The 21772-nt window shown below is 37.4% G+C and overlaps 1 protein-coding gene across 1 annotated transcript in view; it reads left to right on the top strand.

Moving 5' to 3' along the window:
- Positions 1 to 21772, top strand: part of TMEM135 (transmembrane protein 135) — a 156280-nt gene that overhangs the window by 5279 nt on the left and 129229 nt on the right. Inside the window, exons 2-3 of the mRNA XM_064719310.1 lie at positions 5002 to 5129; positions 10470 to 10562. Coding sequence (XP_064575380.1) covers positions 5002 to 5129; positions 10470 to 10562 — 221 coding nt within the window. The remainder of the gene's footprint in view (positions 1 to 5001; positions 5130 to 10469; positions 10563 to 21772) is intronic.

The following is a 21772-nucleotide window of genomic DNA, read 5'->3' as shown; positions in this document are numbered from 1 at the left end:
CAAAGGTGGGGAGCCAGCTAACACTAAAGGGGATCCTCTCTTATCTGCCAGCATAGATAGAGTAGTCATTTATCATCTTTGTGAGGGGTGCAGGAAGGCTGCACTGCCAGACTGTATTCTAAAATACTCTGGAATTGCTGGGTATATTAAAATGTGATTTCTCCTTGTTTGTGCTGCAAACCATTGTGTATTTAAAAGCAGGATGGGGAGACTAGGGAGGATGATAGTGTTACTGTGGAACGTGCTTCTGGATGCCAGCTTGGATCTCTGGGTTAGACTCTCAGTAATCTTTCTTCTGTCCAACCCAGTACCTAGAGATGCTGTGATGGTGGTATGTGATTGCCTTCTTTTGGATATCTGTTCATCTTAGTACTGTGCAGTGCCCTGTGTCTCTGCTATGTTATGAATGACATGTAGGTCACTGTCTTCTTGCCTTTGGATTCTTCTGGAAGGTGGGTTAAATATGACTAAAATTAGCCTAGATGTTACTAAAGTAAGAATCTGTGACTTTTTCATTCCAGGCTGTTCAGGTGGCTTTCAGACCACACTATAAAATTCTTTCATAAATTGAAAATAAACAAAAGGAATCTTTTGCTCAGATATCCTGAGAATTTTAAAAAATCATACAATGAATTCAGGTGAACTGAAACACTTATGCTCAAAGATGGAAGGGGTAACCAGGGACCTGCATCACGGTAATGTTGGAAATCAGGGAAAGCCTCAGCCTTGACTGACTGAGCAAAGATCTTGGTAGAGACACTACAAATACTCAGAACTAGCAGGGACTGTGTATCAAGGAATAAATCTGTTCTCTTAAGTTGGTACAGCTTTACAGTAGAGTGCAAGAATTTCAGGGTAGGGGGACAATCCTTGAAAATTATGCTGACTTAGACATTTTAAAGGGAATGAAATACAGTCTCCAACTCATTTCAGTAGAAGGAAAACAAATAGTAAAGATAAGTTGTCATGGAGTGAGAGTGATTTCAGGCTTGAAGGTAATTTAGATGTCATTAAAGAGTATGTGAGTACTGTTTTTAGTTGGTTGGGTGATATGGAAAATTTAAAAAAATCCAAATCAAAACAACTCAAACCACTGATGGTGATCCTCATATAGCATCTCACATGAAACAGGGCAACTCAGAGAGCAGGAGGCACATTGTTCTTCCTCAGAGTATTGCAGGAACTGAGTTATGAAATTAAACAATGTGGGAGCCAGGTTTTGTAATCTGTGAAATCAGGAAGGGATGAGCTAACTAAAGGAAAAACAAATCTGAGTGTTTCAGAGGACACATGAGAAAGAAGTTGCTTATTTGAACAAGTGTCTTTCAAAACCCAAGTGGTACCTGAGGGCATTTTGAGATTCAGTTACTCCAAAGCACTTAATAATAGTTTTTATAAAACAAAGGAGTAATGTTGTTGTAAAATTTGTAAAAAGTTGCAAATGGTTCTGAAAGAACATATAAATAATTGAATATGATTTTGAAGGAAATCTGACATGCATTTGTAGCTCTGCCCACCATTTGAGTAATCTGAAGTATCTTCTTAACTGTTTTAAATACTGGAGATTGCTTTTATCATGTGACTTACTTCATAATTTTTTCCTTGGGTTTTTAATGACTTGCAGCATATGGATTATATAAACCATGTGCATGGTTGTATTGGTAATCTTCAAATTTGCATTTTAAAGGTGCCTCAACATGTCAGATAGTTGTACTTATAAATGCTATTGACCTCTGCTTTCCTAAGGATTTGGCTGTCTGCATATTTCTATAGGGTTTTCAAAATTCTTTCTTTTTTTCTTTAATAAAAGTTTGTTATGGTGCGGTTGATTTCAGCTGGATGTAGTGAAGGAATGAGAGATGGTAGTGCTTGTTTCCATTTTCCATCAGTCAGTGTAGTATGTGTTGTCTGATTCCACCAAACTTTGATGGAGGGGTAGTCCTTGAAGTCATGCACTCTGTACAAGCTTAGGACATGGTTAGGGAGGGAGGTGGAGGAGGGAGAGACAGAAATGTTGTACACAGAATTGGCAGAAAGCCTGTGGTGGTTTTAGCCTGCTGTGTAACCTGTCCAGCTGTACATTGGTCAGCCAATTAATCGCATTAATTAAGTCAGACTATCGTCTCTGTGCAGTGCCTCTTGTGGAATGCATAGTTCAGGGACACAGGTGAGGATTAAGGATGCTGGAGGTGAAGCTGAGGTTATTGTGGTTGGATGATGAATGCTTGTAGGCGTTACATGACACATTGTGAAAATAATCAGGCTTGGCTGGTGCCTCAAATCATGCTTGGGTTTGTCTCATGTTCCTTTTCTGCTGGAACACCAATAGCCTAGCTCTAATCTTGCAGTAGACTGTGCAGCTGTGGTTTAGGGATGGTGTTGGAATTGTGTATATTCTTTCCATGGTTAGGACACAATAAATAAATTCTGGGCTTTTTTTAGGTCTGTGGGGCTTAGCATTTGCATATAAAGACTAAATTAAAAAAAGAAAAAGTACTTGAGTAATGATATTCCACAAACTGAGGTATCATGAAACTGGTGGACTGAATTCTTATAATTACATTTTTTATGTTGGAGAGTCAAAATGCATTTGTGTGAATTCTACAGTTAATGCTAGAAAATATTTTTCCTATCTGTTTCTTTATTAATACTGACCATTTTTTTTTTCAATGCATCTTTGTGGAGATTATTATTTTGCCAAGAAAGTACCCACTGGACATCCTGATGCCCTCTCCTTCCGTTCTTTCTGCTATTGGCATCCACTGCTAAGCCTTGACCAGTGCATTTATTGTAAGAATTTGGTTTTCATCACCAGCTGACTTGGGTGAAGTGTATCCCAGTGGGAGCCATGAACTGCTGCATTCTGACATCAGATTTCATAACCTTTCTGCACTTTAATAATACTTTTCTGAAATATGTGGCACTGATAGGGACAGCAAAATGGTATCCTGAAATATCTGGTATTTTTCCACGTAATCACATCACTGGCAGTAGAAGAGTAGAAAAACTCTATATAGACTGCTCCTGCCTGCTTTCAGCCCTACACAATATTTAGCTTCATTGGTGTCTATAAAGCAATTAGAAAATTTAAGCCTTTATAAACTTTTTTTTTTGTGTGTGTCCACGAAGCTCTATTGCTCTCACACATATTTCTCTTTCAATTAGTGTGAGCAATTTTCTTTGGAATGGTTTGTGTGTTATTGTTTCTGATTCTTTTCTGTTTTTCATTTGGGAGTAGCACAGTGAAGGGAAGGAGACCAGAAACTTATATTAATATCTAAAACTTCCTGGAGACATTACAGAAATAAATTTTTTAATTTGATTTGACATTAATTTGTAAGATACCAATCTTTCTGTGTTGCACTTCTTACACTTTGGTCTGAGGGAGCAAGACTTCATGCTTTGGTGTAAAGGCTGTGTTCTTAAAACAAAAAAATTGTTATTTTGTTCCAATGTTCATGTCCTTCCTACAGTATGCTAGAAATAGCTGAGTGGGTAGCAACTAGTTATCTGGCATTTAGGCTATGTTAAGACTTTGCTTCAGCAGGAAAATTATCTAGATTGCATCATTGCCTAATCCATTATGCTCAAAGCAGTCTTGATACTTGATTAAGTAATGTGTAAATGTGTTTTCAGAGGTCTGTTCATGCATGGATTTCTTCTTAAACCTTAGTTCAAGCTTCATTTTGGAAATAAGATTTCGGCAGAACTTTCCCATGGTTAGTTTTAGTGGAATCTTCAGCCCATCTCTGATTCTAAAATATCTACTTGCTATTCAGTGGACAGTGTTTGGGAAGAATATCTCCCTCTCACAACCAAGCCTTTGAGATGTGCTGGCAGTATGGATTTGACAGGATGTCTTTCTTCTCATCAGCACTAGCAACATTGACCAAAAACTCCATCCAGTTTTGAGACTCCTGGGGAGATCAGTGCAGCTAAAGATAATTGTTGTATTGCATTAGAGATCAATCTTGCAGATAATAACCCTAGTAGAATGAAAAATTGTGTCATGGTGCACGCAAAGTATACTTTCATGGAGTCATAAGAGCATGTAGCTGAAGGGACCTTGGGGGGCCCTGAGGTTGCTTGAGGACTTTTCTAGTTAAGTTTCAAGGTCTCCAGGGGTGGAGAGTCCACAATAATTTTCAGCAATCTCCTCCAAAATTCAGCCACCCTCAAATGAAAACTTTTTTTCTTTAGGTCTAACCAGAGTTTCCCATACTTGAGCTTGTCTGGTGCCTCTTGTCTAGCCCTGGGCGCCTCTGAGACAAGCCTGGTTTGCTACATCTTCCTGTTAGCTAATTGCAGAATTTCTGTAGACAAAAAAAAGTATGAAGGCCTTTAGTGTTTGAGTCACTAAATAAGTTATTCTTTATAATACCTGGGACATACATTAAACTGAGCAAAAAGAATGTTTATTCTTTAGATTGAGCCTGTTTTCTGCTATAGGTGGTTTTTTAGGTAATATACCAATTCTGTGAAATATGTCAGGAATGTGTTGTTCTCCCAGCAGATCATGAACATTTCTTGAAGACTTGCAGTTATTTAATTGAAGTAGAAAACCTTTAAAAATACATCACCACTTCACAGGCACTGTGTAAGACATGTGTTTGGATTACTTTAGTGATATTCTGACCATAATTATGTGATTGTCCAATTGTCTCAAAGATAGAACTCTGTAGATATATCAACATCTTAAAAGTTTTGATACCTGGCAGACAGTGTTTCTGACAATTATAGCCAATGTTAACAAGGTAATAAAATTCCTCCCATACTTCCCATTTCATATTGCTTGATGTATTTCCTGGTATAAATATTGTAACGGCTGGAACAAGTTCAAAGCAAATCTTTGTGGTATTGTCCATAAAGTTTAATAGGCTTTGTTTTACTACTGAAGTGGGTATGCCTCATTTTCTGTTTTTCTATTTCTTTACCATGTGCAAAAAGTGCCTAACTGAATTAAAGTCTGTCCTCCATTTTTTTTCTTCCCTTCTCTCTCAGGTTGCAGCTATTCTCAGGAAACGAAAGCTTGACTATTATTTATACAAACTGCTACCTGAGATCTTGCAGTCAACTTCCTTTCTGACAGCAAATGGGACCTTGTATATTGCTTGCTTTTGCATTCTAAGGTTGGTATACTATCCTAGAAATGAAATGTAATAAAGCTATTTTTGTGCAACTTCTCAATTTGTATAATAATTTTTGTCTTTTTCTAATTGACTTGTTTGTAGTGCTTTGAAATAAGAAAAGCTACAACAATCACCTTGATTTCTGATTTTACCATTTGAATATGAAACTTTGCTTTTTAAAAATTACTTTCTTCTCATTTTTATAATCTTCTAAATGAGTAAACAAGTAAAGGTATCCACTTTGCTTCTTTTTCTCTGTTTTACAGATTCAAAATACATTGTTGCAGGAAATTCAGATAATTTTTAGAGGGGAGTTAAAAAGGCCTAATCTGTCTTTTGTAGAAATAATTGATGTAATTTGATATTGGTTTCTATTTTCCTCATGCAGAGGCTGTAGTAACTTTTAATTATACTGAACTTTATCCAGTTATCCAAGTTTGTACTTTTCCTTATGATCATAAGTGAAGGAAATCCCAAGCCTCTGGGATTCTGTAAGATACAGACTTGCTCTGAAAAATGAGCATAAAAGGCATCTCTGTATTCTGTTTCCAGCATATATTTCAAGTAACTATCAGGATAGTTAATAATTAAAAGTTGCTTTTTATTAATATGATTATGCATTTATTGTAAGAGATGTTACACACAGACATGTAAATCCTACAGGAGCTATGAATGTTTGAAAGTTAACTCACAGCATACTCACCAGCCCCTTGAAAAGATAAACCCCTTATGCCATACTTCTAAGTCTGTTTAGAGGCCTCTCAACTTTCCCTCAAAGGTGGAGGAGAAGGCAGAGAAGAAGAGGAGCTGGCTGAGGAGCCATGGAATGCTTTTCGAGTAAATAATTCTCAAAGGTCAAAGTGAATCTATAAGTAATGAGCTCTAAAGAATATGATGTTTTCTAGCAGTCTAGGTTGTATTAATATCCATTCATCTTTATTCCTCTAAACTACAGAGTGCTGTTCCTTATTCTGCCATGTATTTGCCTGTCAATCTGCAGTGCTTCATTTCAATGCTGTAGTAAAATGTTACTCTGCTGCGATGGTTTTAAGTTGTATGGTTTTCAGCAGTTCCTCTTACAGAGGGTATTAGCCATCTAACAGATCCATGCCCGTGCCTGTGCTGGTCAGAGAGATTGGTGTCTTGCTCTGGCATGGCATCGCCTTCACCTATGTGGGCATAGCAGTTCAAGCTGTTCTGACCTCCAGAACAGCATGGCCAGATGCAGACTGGGTAGTGGAAGTGCTGCCTAGCCCACCTGCCCTCCAAGTCTCCTTGAAGCATTGTTTGGGTTGTCCTAGGTCAGAACCATGTAAAGGACAATTCCAATGATTGTCACATTGGAACCAACCACAGTAACCAACCAGCATCTTGGGAGGTGTACGTGCTTTTTCTCTTGCAAAGGGATGCCCCTGAGGAGCAAACAGCTGCAGCAGAATCCTTGCTGGCAGTCTCTGCACACTGCCCACCACCTGCAATTGCAGGACTTGCAACTAAAAAGTTGATGGCTAGTGTGCTGATTGAAACTGGTGAACTGAAATCACTAGTAGAGGCAAACAAGTATTTAAGGCAGCCATGCTAATGGTGCCTGTTGAAGTACATGAATGTCGCAGCTTTTCTGTCCAAAGTGAAATTCAGAGCCTCAGCAATTAAGTGATTAGGATATGTAAGAGCTATTAAATGGCATTTCAGAAAACAATGGATAACATGATTGTTATCCTTGTTATGTATCAGAGAAGAAATACTTTCCAAACTTGTATCCTTTCAAGAATGAGTGCATACCTGGTGATGATCTATGTGGTGCATTTTCCATGTATTCCCAGGTGCCTGTGACAAGAATGCTTGCTAGGACTCTTCAAGAAGAAAGGTTGTCTGTCTTCCAGGAATTAGTAAATGATTAGCAAGTAGTTAATATATGTGAAACAAAATAAGGCATAAATTATTGGTTTCCATTGTAGAATCAGTTGCCAATGAAGTTCCTGTTATGTCCTTTGTTTTGGAATACCTAAGGAATCTGGAAGAGGGGCTGAATACTAGTATGAGAGATTGCATGAGATTATTTAGGGTACAGAAATCTAAAACTGAGTCTCATCCATTTCAGAAAAATCTTGATTAAAATCACTTATAAAATTTGATAGAGAAAAGTGCAAAGTAAAAAAGCAGCTCTGTCCTTACTCAGGAACAGGCTTTAAACCAGCTGCTATTTATCAGGAAGGTGTTTGAAGATCATTATGGGTTGGTTCTTTGAACAAGTCACTTCAGCACTTGAATATGGTCAAGGAGCTGTGTGAGTGGTGTTTGGAGAAAAAATGAGACTGCACTGGGAAGCTGAATGAGTACATGACACCTTTACAAACTGAGCTCTGCATACCTTTTTAAGAGTTTCTTCTAAGATCATAATGTTGAAAAGTCATTCACTTGAAATGTACTTAATATCTTGTATTTAATATACTTGTCTTGCAGCTTGAGTCATATAAGCTTGCTTCTCTCGCCTGCTCTCTTGGGTGGTTGATGGAGGATGGAAATGTGAGACTTCAGTCCTTTATTTTTAACCAATTTGGTCTTTTTTAATGTTTATGTTTTCTTAATGTTTTGATTGAGGTTGTATTATTCTTTGAACTTATTGCTGTACTTCCTTCAGTAGCCCCTGAGAGCAAGAGTCATGGTATGTGATTATCTAGGCCAGAAACATTTGAAACCATCAAAGAAGTACCAGCACCTCTATTTCTGCTAACTGGCCTGAGTATTTCTGGAATTGATATGCAACCATGAAAAGGGATTGTTTGAGGCTGTGAAGATCTAGGTGCTCTCCATCTGCTTCTAGATAGTGATGAGAGATTGGATGTGATAGATTTGTACTATAGGATATATGCTGCAGTTTTTCTATCTGTTTTTGCGTGAAAGGTATATTCTAGCAGTAGCAGTAACTCAGAAGCAGCATTGTCCAGCAAACCCCATGCAGTGGATGGCTCTTGCCCTCCTGGAGTTCTAGACCAAAGCAATGGAGTAAGGGTTTATAGCTGGACATTTTAACTCATGTTAACTCATGTAGTTTCTTCCTTTCTGCTAGGAAAAACTACCAAAATTGAAATGGATGAAAATTCCCAAGGATGTAAACTTTAGGCAAGAATGCGGAATTAAAATTATTCCAGGCATTGTTTAATACTCTTAGAATTTCACAGGTGGGTAAAATGTCAAAAATACCTAAATCCAATGTCAGCAATAACTTAGGCAGTGGGTAGATGTTCTTGTTTTAGGAAGAGATTGCCAAGCTAACTTGACTGACTTTCTTTTAGCTCCTATTTTTTTTTGTGTGATGAATTAGGGTCTGTGTACAGGCTGCTCTGTTGGCAGAGCAGTGAGGGTGATGATCTCTGCGAAGGATGTGTGACAGTCCAGCTGGGGGTTGTAATCTCTTCCACTGGTGAGATCCAGCAGACTGCATCTGTCTGAGCTTCAGATGGAAGTGCTGGGTTCCTGTGTTGACAGGCATTGCATCTGTTAAATGAAAGGTGTGATTTTTAGGTTTATGGTTCAATTACATGTAAAACCTCCCAAAGACATGGTTCTGTTAGTCTATCAACTACAGTAATTAACTTTGTCCATATACAACTTGTAGATTGAGGAATTAGTGCATGACCTGAAAGAACTCCTCATTCTTACTCCAATTTCTATCCACAGAACATGTGAAAATAAACATGCAAGTAATAACAAAACCTAATTTCATTTACTTCGGGAGAAGTTTAAATGTTTCAGTTAGTGACTGTACATTTTTATTTCCACTGGACTTTTATTATGTAAAATGTGTTACTGTTGTTTCCAAAATCTTGTCAAACCAAACATGCAAGCATTTGTAAAAGGATTCTAAACCATGCCAAAGGAACAAATTACGGTTTCTTTCCCACAGAAAAGGCATTTGTTCTGTTATTTAACAGGTGTGTCTGGTAAGATGTGTTCATACTTATTAAGATGCTTAAAATGACTTCCTTGAAACTTCATACAGTAATTACTTTCTGAGAGAGTCCTAATAATGAACTTTAGCTCCTGCAGCATTTGGCATTGTCATCCTGAGAAATTATCCTTTTGCAGCCGTGGGAATGAGCAGTGTGTGTAATTGCCATTACATCACTTGCTGCTGATACACTGGCTCTCTTTTCACTTAGGAACGTAAGCTGGCATTGCTCGCTGGTAATGTTATTTTTGCAGAAGTATGAGATGAGGCTGCTCATGCCTTTGACGGCAAGACTGAAAGTGAGCTAATCAGATGGTGTTGATTAATTATCTTGGTTCTCTCTTCTGTCTTGTCAATGTGAAATTTTGCCTAAGAAGGTGTCCTCTTCTACTGTGTGTTTGCCATTTTGTTTATTTTGTTTGCTGTGTTTTTAGAAGGGTAGGCTCCATTGTAATGCTTTGTTTTCTCACTGGTAGTACTTGTCAGCTGAGCAGCATTGGTATAATGGAAGTATATTTATTATCATGGTACCAAATGTCACAACTCTGACTCGTTTGCCTATGATTGGCCTGAATAAGTTTGAAGTTGCAGGTCTCCTCAGCAGAACAAGCATGGTGGGTGACATTGTGTCAGGCCTGCAGTTTGGCTTTCTTCCTTTATAATGACCAATTTATAGAAAGATTTTCTTAGATATTGCCATTTGTGTAATGAATTTTTTTTTTTAAATTCTTATTGTTGAAGGAATTTTGGTAGTTCAAATTGTGTGAACTCCAAAAGAAATCCAGATCTATCTGCCAAAAATGAGAGCTTAGCCAGCTTAATAGGACTGGGAATTCACTGTTGCTTCCACTTGTAATGTAGAGACTGATTCCTTGGCTTACTGTAAATGTGTACTTTCCTGTTTTTAGCATCAGTGGATTGTCTGTTTAGAGTGTGGCATGTATTATAATTATTTGATTTGATTTCTGTCTCACCTGTCTGCATCACTTGTTCCACAAGGCAGATCTTCCTGAACATCCTACTTGTATTTGGACAAGTAGCAAAGAGATGAATGGCTATAAGGTCTTTTAGAAGATTTTTTTGTAATTAGTATCTGCAACTTTTCAAAAATATGTGTTGGAAGACACTGATTTCCTGGAAGAAAAGTAGCCACTTAAATGAAATGAATACATTAATGAAGTGTTTCAGGTATTTATGAAGCACTTTGGCAAATCTTCTGAGAATTCTCAAATTGTAAAAATTTAATTATTAGTATTTATTATTAAGTACAGATTAATGTAAGAGGACAAAGTTAATAAATCATTCATAATTTTGTAATACAGATGAAATACAGTGTGATGCATGAATATTCCATTTGCATGTAATATGTGTCTAAATTGCTTTTTCAGGAAGATACTTGGAAAATTCTACTTTTGGTCTCCTGGCTTTGGTGCAGCTTTACCTGCTTCTTACATGGCTATTCTCATTGAAAGGAAAAGCAGGTAGGATTTGCGTTTATGGATTTTCAGCTTAATATAGTAATACTTCTTGTTTTGGTCGTTTGATGATTTACATTTGACAGTTCAGTGGGCTTATTTCAGAGTGCTGGAAATACAGTTCATCTGAAATAGTGTCTTTTTTCAACCTAAAATTTAAATCTAGAAAGCTACAGTGAAAAAACACTTTATGAACATTCAGTTTCCTGTTTGTGGTTTGTTTTGTTTAATGTGCAATTGCATTGCTCAGAATTGCCTGATTAAAGCTTGGTTACTTAGGGCTCCCTAATGAAACTTTTGTTCTTGTTTGTTTTTTAAAATATAATTTGAGCAATGCTTGTAATTAGTCACAAAGAAGGAAAATGCTGATGACTCGAGTTAACAACTTGACATTGGTTAAGATGGAGGAATTACAGGACGTTGTGGAGAAAATTGTGGGTGAATTGAAATAATTCAGATTGGATGAAATGTAGTGGTACAGAAAGCAAACCCTTTCGCTTAAGGCAAGGTGCTGAAGTTCATCTGTCAGAGGTAAGTTCATGATGAAAACATTAAGAGGGGGAAGAAAACTCTAAGTAATCCAAGGATAGCCCAAAGCTGCCATTTGTGATGTGCCCAGGAAGGTGGCAGATGAAACCCTGTCTTGTAAGGTTTTATTGTTGGAAATTCAATTTATGTCAGTAGCTTGTATAAATAGTGTCAGTTACAATACTTTCTTAATTTACTGTGGAGTGAGATGCTTTAGGCATCTGGTTAGTAAGTTTAAGGAAGAGAAGGTAAAAGAAGGGTAAAGGATTACTCTTTTAAAAAAGATAGTGAAGGAGGTAGTACACGTGGTGTGAATGCATTTTAGATTGCTGTGGATGTCTGAAACTTCCTTAAGCGCTCATTTAAAAATAATGGCAAATATGTATCATTATGTTGTTGACTCACTGTCAGGCCTCGTTCCTGAACTTCAGCTGTGGAGTAAGCAAAGCCTATGCCAAGTTTTCTGTATGTCAAAGTTCTATCCTTTTAAAAAAATGCATTAGAGCCATTGTTTTTGAAGATTTAGGACATGTAAGAGTTTCTGGAAGTCTGGGAGCACTTCTAAATAATTTTGTTTAATGTAATTATAGAGAAAATAATCGTAATTAAGTTACCAAATAATCATAATCAAGTTACCAAATAAGTTAATTATCTTTTTCATGTCCTCTCTGACTGATTTTCATCTTGCAGTAATTACTGTTAAGAGATTGGATACATTTTAGTAGAACTTTATCTAGTTACTTAGACTCCAGCACTGCTGTTGGCATCAGAGTATCATTTTGGGGTGAGAGCAAATGTATTTTCTCCCTTTTATCAGAGGTTACACGGGCTTAACTTTTCTTACAGACTTGTTACAATGTGAGGCTTTTCTGTGCCTGACTTGTAATATTTCTAGGTAACATTAAAGAGGAAGAAATCAGGCTGGTTGTCAGTCTGTGACCTTGTATTTCAAAATATTTGTGAGTGGAGAGTTGAATCTGCTTATGAGGCCAAACCTGTACAAGGTTTTCAAATAATAGCAGAACAACTATGAGAAAGTTGCAAAGCTATGCTCTTTAAGAGTAACAGAAAGAGTAGGCAAGCAAATTTTATATTAAATGGGTTTTTCTAGACTTGTTTGTGGCAATGTATGGAAGCTGTGACATGTGAACAGGATTCTATTTAGTATCTGAAATTTGAAAGAAATAGAAGTTGAAATAGATGTATGTGGAAATGACAAAAGTGTATTGGTACAGCATGTGTGCAATGAATGATGCTAGAATATTTAATTTCTGTAGGGTTATTCCCCTTTCTGTCAGAATCCATGATGTGTGACCTAAGATATTTTGTCTAAAAATTCACATTGTGTTGGATCAGATAAAGGAAAGAAGGAAATCTTGGTATTGCAGTATAACACATATATGAAAATGTGGAGTCATTGTTCGTAACGAAAGGAATTGTTAAAGGACATCAAGAGGTATTTGAAAGTTAGGATTTTTTTTAAAATACAAAGTTGTTTGGTATGTTCTCAGATGGCAACTATGTATAATGTGCAAAATGCTGCTGCTGACAGTGAAATATGACTTTCTGATTTCACATCTGTTTGCCTGTTAGCTTCTGTTACAGGCAAAATCAAATTTTAATAGACTCACAGTCCCTTAGGAAACTGACGTTTCACATGGAGACTCAGGGGCATTTTCAGTTATCTGCTGAACAGCTTCGAACAAATTGTAGTGAAAAATCAGGGAAGTGGGAAAAAGTCCTGATTTGAGTTTATAAACCTATCTCTAGCCCTTCAAATCGCTACTAGCAGCTGGCAGCAACATTGAACTTAATCACTTAATCTCTTCCCAAGTGGATACCCTATTTTAAGTACCTCACTGGCATTTGCTTGTGCAGTGTCCTTGTCAGTCCTGAACTTGGGAACAGCAGGCTTATAAATCAGATTTTCTTCCAAGTGTTGCTGTTCATGTGTGCCAGCCTTGTAGTATGTAATTCAGATGGGAGAATGGGAAAAAGAGATTGATAGCTTGGCTAGGCACATTATAATCCTGAGGAGGAACATGGTTTCTAATGTGTGACAGAATTAGTTTGATTGTAGATTTTATCTATGTTATATCTAATTACAGATTTTCAGGACACTGGCAATGAGGGGGGGAGGTGACATTGCAATAGAAGCTTCAAACAGACCCAGGAAATGCTCTGCACTATATTCTGCTCCTGCAGGTCTATAAAGATATAAATGGCACATTAATATGTCCATGTGTGTTCTATGTGATGACCATAAAATGTAGTTGTCCTGTCTATGAAAACTAGTTTATCAGGATCTGTGGAAAGGGCCAAGGAATAAAAACACTTCTTAACTTTTTTTTGTATATGTATCCATAAATGTTCTGTGAGATTATTGAAAGAGAACTGGTCACATTATTATGATTAAGTAATGTTGTGATAAAAATTATTTCTTAGATAAGAGTTGGATTTGGATACATAAACATGGAGATTATGAATCTGCACATTGCAAGCACATATTCTATGCCTTTCGTCCTTTACTCCACTAGGAGGAACTCAGAATTTTCCACTTTTTCTAGTGCTCTCAAGCTTTGTGTATTGCCTTCTAGGGTTAGGAGGAAGCATTTTTACTGGCTCTAATTTGTTTTAATTGTCAATATTTTAGTAATTCTTTATGTTTATATTGTCATAATAGCTATGGATATATAATAATAAGCAAGCAAGCTTCTGATAGGTGCAGTTGCATGATTATACTTAAAAGAATATAATGTTCTTTGCAGATTCACCTGTTTTACATCTTCTATTAAAGAAAAGTCTGCAATTGTTTCATCATAGAATTCAGTTCTGTAGTATTAGACATTAAGGCTGTGTTAATGTTTCCTCAAAAATAGAGATGATTCAGTTCCTTTAATTTCATTGAGTTTACTTAGGAAATTATTGCATTCATTTTATTAACTTTTGTATGGAGTTGTTTAACCATACAATCCTTGTTGGCTCCTACAGGAGGTGTTTCCAACTGGTGATCTGAAGCAATTTTATTTATGATTTTTAAAAAAGAATATTTTGCTGATGTCTTTTGGCTTCTGTTTGTAATTCCAAGTTACAGTCTCCTGTCATTTCTTTCAACATCTATTAAATGATATCGCCAGGAATTGAACGTACAGGAAGGAGGAGATGCGTGGCTTGGAGTGAAAGACATGGCACTGCCTCGTTCTAGAAGTACTGAGACTGTTAGAAAGCAAGGAAGTAACTGAATATACTTGTTAAAATTGTTGTGAATCAAGCTGTTGAAATGTGATTTGAGACTTGGCTGAAGCCAGCCTGTTACTGGAAATCTAATTAGATCAGTTGTACCTTGCTGACTTCTAAAGAAGTACCAGAGCTTGGTGGAGAGCCTGTGCTTAAGTCCTCTGTGACTACTTTCTAGGAAAAAATGGTGTTCTCTAAGTGTTTTGTAAATGTGCTGACATTTCAAAACCATTTAAAGTTGTGTTTTGCTAGTAACTAAATGGCAAACTTCATTTTATTGGACCCTTGCTCAAGAAGTCATGTATTAATGAATTTCAAGAACTATAAAGCTTTAAGAGGGGACACAATTCCAGTTTTAATTAAATTAATAGTCTTGTTGCCTGGCTGTTTGGGATTTTTTTCTCCCTGCCTTTTGTAGCTAATTAAACTAGAGAAAGTTTAAATACAGCCACCTAAAGTTTCTGTGGCATGTGTGAAGGGACACTTGTGGGGCTGCCCCTGCTCCTCCCTTAGGCTGCGTCAGTGTTTACATACTGGCTGTTAACATTATAGCGGCGCCTGTCTCGTCGCTGCAGTTACGACTCTGTCACTGATGGTATTATAAAACTTGAGATTTAGGGCTTTTATAATTTGGTTGTAAAATCGTGCTCTGGGCAAGTATTTGTAATATGTTTTTAGTTGAAAACTTTGGGTGTTTTTCATAAAAAAAAATCAGTGTGCTGGACTCTTAGAAAAATATTTAAAGTACATGCATTTAAAAAGTAAAGCAGTGCAGCAGTGTGTGTTATAAAAGAGATCTGTATATAAACACATATATTTAGTATTCCTGGAAAGAAAGCATTACTATGTATTGCTTGGAAAAGTGACAGAAACATTTGTGTGAGAACAATGTGGAATTTTTATACTGTATGTTTGTTCTGATGAAACATTCAGTTCTGTTAAGAGTATTTGCTTGCCATAACTGCCATTAGTCTAAACACATTATAAAGGAGGAATATCACAGCATTGTAATCGTTAAAAGTATACACTGTAAAGAAATACATGAATTTTATAACTTTGTAACATTCAAATACAAATTTGTTGATGTATATTTTTTATAGTAGTATAGTATATTTAGACTTGAGGTGGTAATTTCCTTTCTCAAAAATGTTTTGTGGTTATTCAGTTTGGTATATTTTAGGGAAACAGATAAATCATCATTTTGGTGGGGTGAGTAATCAAAACAAGTGAACAAACTTTTAACACAGCAAGTGTTTTTGCAAGCTTTAGTTGTACTTGGTACAGGTAAGAAATTGAGAAAGCAAGCCATGTTGAGGAGTGATTTTTTCCATATTCTTTGTATTTAGTGAAAAAACTCTGGAGTTTGGATCACTGACATGACTATTTTGTGGTGTAATCTGATAAGGAGACCTAGCAGGGAAACAAATTTTTTGGAATTGTACTCCTCTACAGTGATTATTGGTGTGGAATATGGAGCCAGGCTGTAGAAGTTACTGGGAAAGGTTTCTGTTTCTAAACCAAAATATGTTAAATTTCCTTGTACTTCAGCAACTGCCTTGGTGAAAGCCAGTGTTTGAGGATTTATGTTTTTATAGTAACAATGCATAAATGTTTGAACATGTTTTGCTGCATGTTTGGAGGACTGCTACTGTGCTGTAGTTCTAGAACCATCTCATAAAATGTTTTGGATTGGAAGGGACCTAAAAGCTTGTCTAGTTCCAACACCCCTGCCATGGACAGGGACACTTCCACAAAAACAGATTGCTTGAAGTTATCAGAAGAAAGGAAAACTGATCATTCAAGGCTGGGAGTGCAGAAGTCAATCTGAAAGATGCTGTGATGGAGACAACATTGTGAATGGCAGGTAGCTCAGGATAGGCTGCTCTTGGGATATTTTTCATGGAAAAACCTGTGATACGCTAGTATTTTAATCTAGAAGAATTGGTGCTCTCTCTAAGGTACACATACCCCTGGCAGTCATAACTTTGTTGATATATTCAGAGAGTTTTCTGTTTGTCTTACTATTATTGAATCATGTATTAATTTTAGAAACAGTTTCTGGCATTTTTTAAACTGTTCAGTTAGATCAATACTAACAAAGCGAGTTTTTAAGAACCGTCTTTTCTAAGCGCAGGAGCAGGCAATTGCAGCATGTTGTAAGTCCAGCAAGTGGGCCAGAAGAGCAGTTTGGCTGAACATTGAACTCCTCGTGGAGCTCAAGAGTAAAGGGAAACTGTGTGATCTCTGGAAGTGAGATCAGGCATCATAGAAGGAGTACAGAGTTGTAGTTTGCATATGCAGGGAGAAGATTTGAAAGGCCAAAAACTCAATTAGAGCTGAACAGTTTCAGTACTGTATCTGACAACAGGGAAGGGCTTTTTAAAGTGCATTAATAGCAAGGAAAAGTCTAACAAAAACACATTGATACTTGTTGAAGGTGATTGCCTGACTAATAGAGATGTAGAAGGAGCAGAGACTGTTTTTTGCTTCCATCTTTGATAACATTGATAGGCTGCTCAGCTCTTTGATTTGGAGGATCATGTATATCAGTACAATCCATTTGCAGACACTGAAATTGTAAGGAACCAGCTGTATCAGCTGGATGTTCACAAGTCCATGGGGCCTGATGGGATTCATGCCAGAGTTCTAAAGGAGCTATTGGCTGTTGCAACAGGATCTCTCTCAGTGTTGCTCTATGTACAGGAAGGGTCTGAGGGAAGACCCAATAAGCTATAGATCTGTTGGTCTAACCTCAGTTTCTGGAAACATTCTGAAGATTATTCTGGGTAATATTGAAAGGCATGTAAAGGAACATCATGATCACCAGGCACAGTTAATGTGAGTTCACAAACTGCAAGTCCTGTTTAACGTATTTGATGTCCTTCTGTGACCAGGTCACCCATCTAGTGGATGAGGGAAAGGCTGTAATTTAAATTGTAGCCATATTGTGAGGCTGTCCTCTGTGGGTCATAGAAAGATGTTTTGTTACTGGCATGGTATAAACTGTCTGCTCCATTTGTAGAATAGTAAAATTTGCAGAGTAAAATTTGCTTCATTTATATGAACTGCGGAAACCACTTGGTTTTCTGTGTGAGAAAGATCTTCTCTCCTGTATGATGTCCTTAATTATTCCTACAGTAAGTCTGTTCTTCATTCCTGCCCTTTATTCTTTGTGATTCTGTGTAGGCACATAAGATATGTGTATAATCCTTATACCTCTGGGTAAAAGAAGTGGTTGCACTCATCACTTGGACTTTCCTAACTATCTGAATTGTGTGTTTCTATTTCATACTGGTCATTTCTTTCCCACCAGCTGCATGATGCACCATTCTGTGTCTCATTACTGTCTAGGTAATTGTCTTAAACTAGCTTTCATCCACTTGAGATAGCAAAAGTTTGGCAAGGCAAATTCTTTACTTGTGAGCAGAGTGAGAAGATTTATTGGGAATCAGTGACTACAGTTCCATACATGTGTAGTCAGTCAGTCCAGATTATAAACGATCCAGGACTTTACTGTTTCTGTATGAGTATTCTGCAACCAAGTTTAACATTTAGGCTGCAGCATTTGGATGCTGTAAAAATTTGGTTCAGCTTTCTTGTGTGGTAACTGAAGTCTTGCACAAGATGAAGAGCAGCAGAGCAGCTACAGCTTTATAGTTGACAATTCATTTTCAAGGATAACACAGGCAGACAGGGAAGAATACTGGAAGATCCCATGTGAAATATAGACCTGTGATTCTGGAGACACTACAGAATGCATTGCAGCATCTGGATGAGTCTGTAGAGACTGAGTTTATTTTCTCTCTGTGTTGTTAGAGTCCGGGCTGAGGTGGATCACGCAGGACTCTTTGGTTGCAATTGCTCAGTGGCCTCTACATCTCTTGAGTTTCAGAGGGATTTACCAGAATAGGTTCAGCACCAGCCATGTGGCTGCTTCATGAGTGTAAAGACATCTTGGGCAGCACCCATTAAGCTCTGGCTTACTCTGTCAGTGCACATGGGGCCAGCCTGGGTGAACAAAGGGCAGTGTGAAGGTCAAGCAGCAAGCTCTGATAGATCCCAGGTGGCTGTGCAGATGCCTTCCTGTGTTTCTGCATGGCTCCATGAGTAACTGAGACTTCATTATAGTTAAAGTTTGATTTTTAAAAATGATTTCAAGAACCGCTTTTGGCAAATCTGTTCCTGAAATGTTCACTTTGTAGGCTGAAAACTTAAATAAAAATGATTTAGTCATCTGCATAGCAGTATAATTTTGTATTCTTTGTTTTTCATCACTGACCATAAAAAACCACACCAAAATTTGTAAAACTTACAGTCCTGTTGAAATGCTGACAGATAAAATGTTAAAATTCAGACTGCTGCTGAATGTTGGACTATTCTGTGAGTCTGACTTAAATTCAAATGGCACAAACAGTGGATTAATTACTCTGTCCTGTCAGCTCAGCACTAGCATCCAGGACACACTCATTTGGACTTCCTTGGCTTAAGCAAACACTTAATACATCTTCTGTGTCTGAATGCTTGTGTGTAACATGGAGCTCCCAGAGGGGGAATAATAAATACTCTGCTAGTATAGAACAAACTTACTGCTGCTTAGGTGAGCTGGCTTGAGTGCTGACATTTACCTGGCAAGATAATATCCATGCCTAGCATGCCTCTAGTGCAGTGGTTGGAAGTCTTGGAGGGAAATTTTCGGTGCTGTGTTCCTCAGGTCTGCTTGTAGGCTATTGTTTTTAGATACTATAGATGAGAGCAGCTTAAGTATTTGTTTCCATGCAAACCACTCCTAAAAACCCTCTGTAAAAGAACTGACTTTCTGGACCCTCATTGTTCCCAAGGAACTAAGGTTGTTGTCAGCTCCTGCAGCAGGAAAAGTGTGAAGGTAAAGACTTAGAATGATAATGAATTGCTAATAGTAATCACACAAAGCTTTTCTGTGGCAAAGATTACAGCACTATTCTTAGGTCAAACATCTTACTTCCCCTTCCTGGCCTCCCCCCTCCACATCCTGGGACAGAAAATGGCATGTTTTTATTTCCTTTGTTAAGGAAATAAAATGCCATGTGTTGTAGTGTTTCTTGTAATCTAATGACCTCTATTCCAGATTGAATCTTTTTTGATAAAGTGAGTGTATGCCATTAAAACCTTCTCCTATAGACAGTCTGTCTAAGAAGCAGGACCAAACAGTGTCCATGGTATTAAAGGCAAGCCTGGTATTAAGCAGGTTTCATGAATTTGGGCCAGTATCTGTTATTGCAATCCAGACTGCTCCAGCTTTGGTGAAAGACTGAAACAATATGGACTGTCAGGTAGTACAGCATAATTTGGTCTACATGAAGGAATTTATATGGGCTCCATCTTGCTGCTTCAGTGATATGTTTTTCCTTTTAAGCTCTTCGGTGTCTGTTATTCATTCCTTCTGAGCAACGGACTGAGGAACTAGCAAAAATGTTCCAATATCAACTTTTGGCAGTTGGGATGCTTGAGCTTAATGCCAGAAAATAGTAGGTTCAAACTGGACTTGGCAATGGTTTATTTCTCTCTTTGGTGGGTGAAATACCTCATTAACGTCTGTCTGTAGTATCTGGCACAGTTCATCATCCACTATTGATGTCCTGCCAGACACTGGCTTCTCAGTCAATAGGGATGTGTTGAAATGACACTCAGTCACACTTTGTGTGGTTTGCTTGCCTTTCTAGAGAAGGTTCACATTGATTTCTGATGTTGCTATTCCTTGGGACCCCTTGTGGGACCCCCATTATGGACATAGGCACATTCTTAATAGGCACATTCTTCATCTGTCTTCTGAGTGATTAAATTAATAGTTCCTAACTGGATTTAAAGCCTGTTTTTAAAATTACTTAATAGGCTGCCATTAGAGGGTCTAAAGGGAGGGAAGAAAGCAAGTGTCACTGTATGTTGACAAGCCTAACTCCATACACTACTTCCCTTGGAAGTGCTAGTCTGCTGTTGCTGAATACAAGGGCATTTACAAGTTAGTCACACCATGTGAAAAGTTTCAATAGTTACTTGTTGGAGTTAGGTTGATTTGTCAAATGAAATAGCTTTTTTTTTTCTTTACAAATTGTTTCAGGTGCTTTGTAAACAGTATTATCCTATCAGAAATGTAACATTAAAACATTATGACTCTAAAGAGAAAATTAGTTCTAAACATGTAAACACTACAATAGCTATTAGTGTAACAGACTTGAAAAACAATATCAGGCTGCTGAAATCTTTTGAAATAGATGAAATAACAGATGATTTGAGTAGCTTATCAAAAAACTTGTGTTGTGGACTGGACTGTCTCAAACTGGGCACAGAATATATAAATTGGAAAGGGAAGGCCACCCATTCCAAGGGGCTTCTTTGGAAGTCTCTGGAGCTGCTTCTTGCTGAGCTGCTCTGAGCTTGTTTTGGGATATGCAGGTGGGGTGTGGTTGAAGGGCTCTTAACTTGAGAAGGGCTAGAGGGTAGAGGTTGAGAAGAATAGGTCAAATACTGGATAAATTTTAGCTGGTATTGGGACAGCCCCAAGTTGTCAACTGAAGGAGTGTCCTTATATGACAAATTTTTCCTCCTTCCTGCCTTCTCACTCTCAAAATACGCTGAATATATGTCCAAAGCCAATGAATACTGGACATATTTTCAACTCTGAATTTTTTCCATGCCCTGTCCTGCTCTTCCTAATTTTTATTAACTGTTCTGTCCATAGTGTCCTATTTTACTTGGGAGTGGTATTGACTGCCAACAGAATACATTAAACAATGGCCTGCTGCTGCTGAGAGTCTCCAAAGCAGTTTTGTTCAAAAGTGTTTGCTTTTGCGCCCTATGCTCATACCTTCCAGACAGAGTGGCCAAACAGCCCATGCCCAGAAAGAACTGAGTGTTTTCTTTGTGATTGACTGAGCTGATTAAAAACAGTTCAATGTTACTATCAACAGTCCAAAGAAATTGTTATTTGGGGCCTTAACACGAGGTAGACCTTCTGTACCAAGAATGTGAATAATTTAAAAAATCCCAAAATCCTTCGTTTCTTTTCTTGAGGTTTGATTAATTTGTTTTCCTTCTGTTATCTCCCAGTCAGTCATTCTATAATACTAATAAGCTTTTTGGAATGTTGTGAGGTTAAATCACACTTTAATTAAGAGGCTTTTTCCCCTCTGTAGGTCAGCGTTTGTTTTTGCTCTGTAGATACCATAGAGAAACTCAGAGAGAAGGAAGAGGGAGGGAATAGCGAAAGAAAATCTGTATAAAATAGAGCATAAAGGAGTTTAAAAAAATTGAACTATAGATGTTATCTTGTGTTGCACTTTCTGGAAACTCTGTAAGAATTATTGGTACTAATTTAACTGGAATGTATTGCTGTAGATATATTTTATTTTTGGCTTCTCTCCCATTCCAGTTTTCTCATACCCTTTCTTTGGCATATGTTCAAATCATAGAACATG

The sequence above is a fragment of the Zonotrichia leucophrys genome, chromosome 1 (assembly GCF_028769735.1).
Source record: "Zonotrichia leucophrys gambelii isolate GWCS_2022_RI chromosome 1, RI_Zleu_2.0, whole genome shotgun sequence".
Classification (NCBI taxonomy): Eukaryota; Metazoa; Chordata; class Aves; order Passeriformes; family Passerellidae; genus Zonotrichia; species Zonotrichia leucophrys.
The sequence above is the reverse complement of the archived record's forward strand: the minus strand, read 5'-3'. Positions and strand labels throughout refer to the sequence as shown.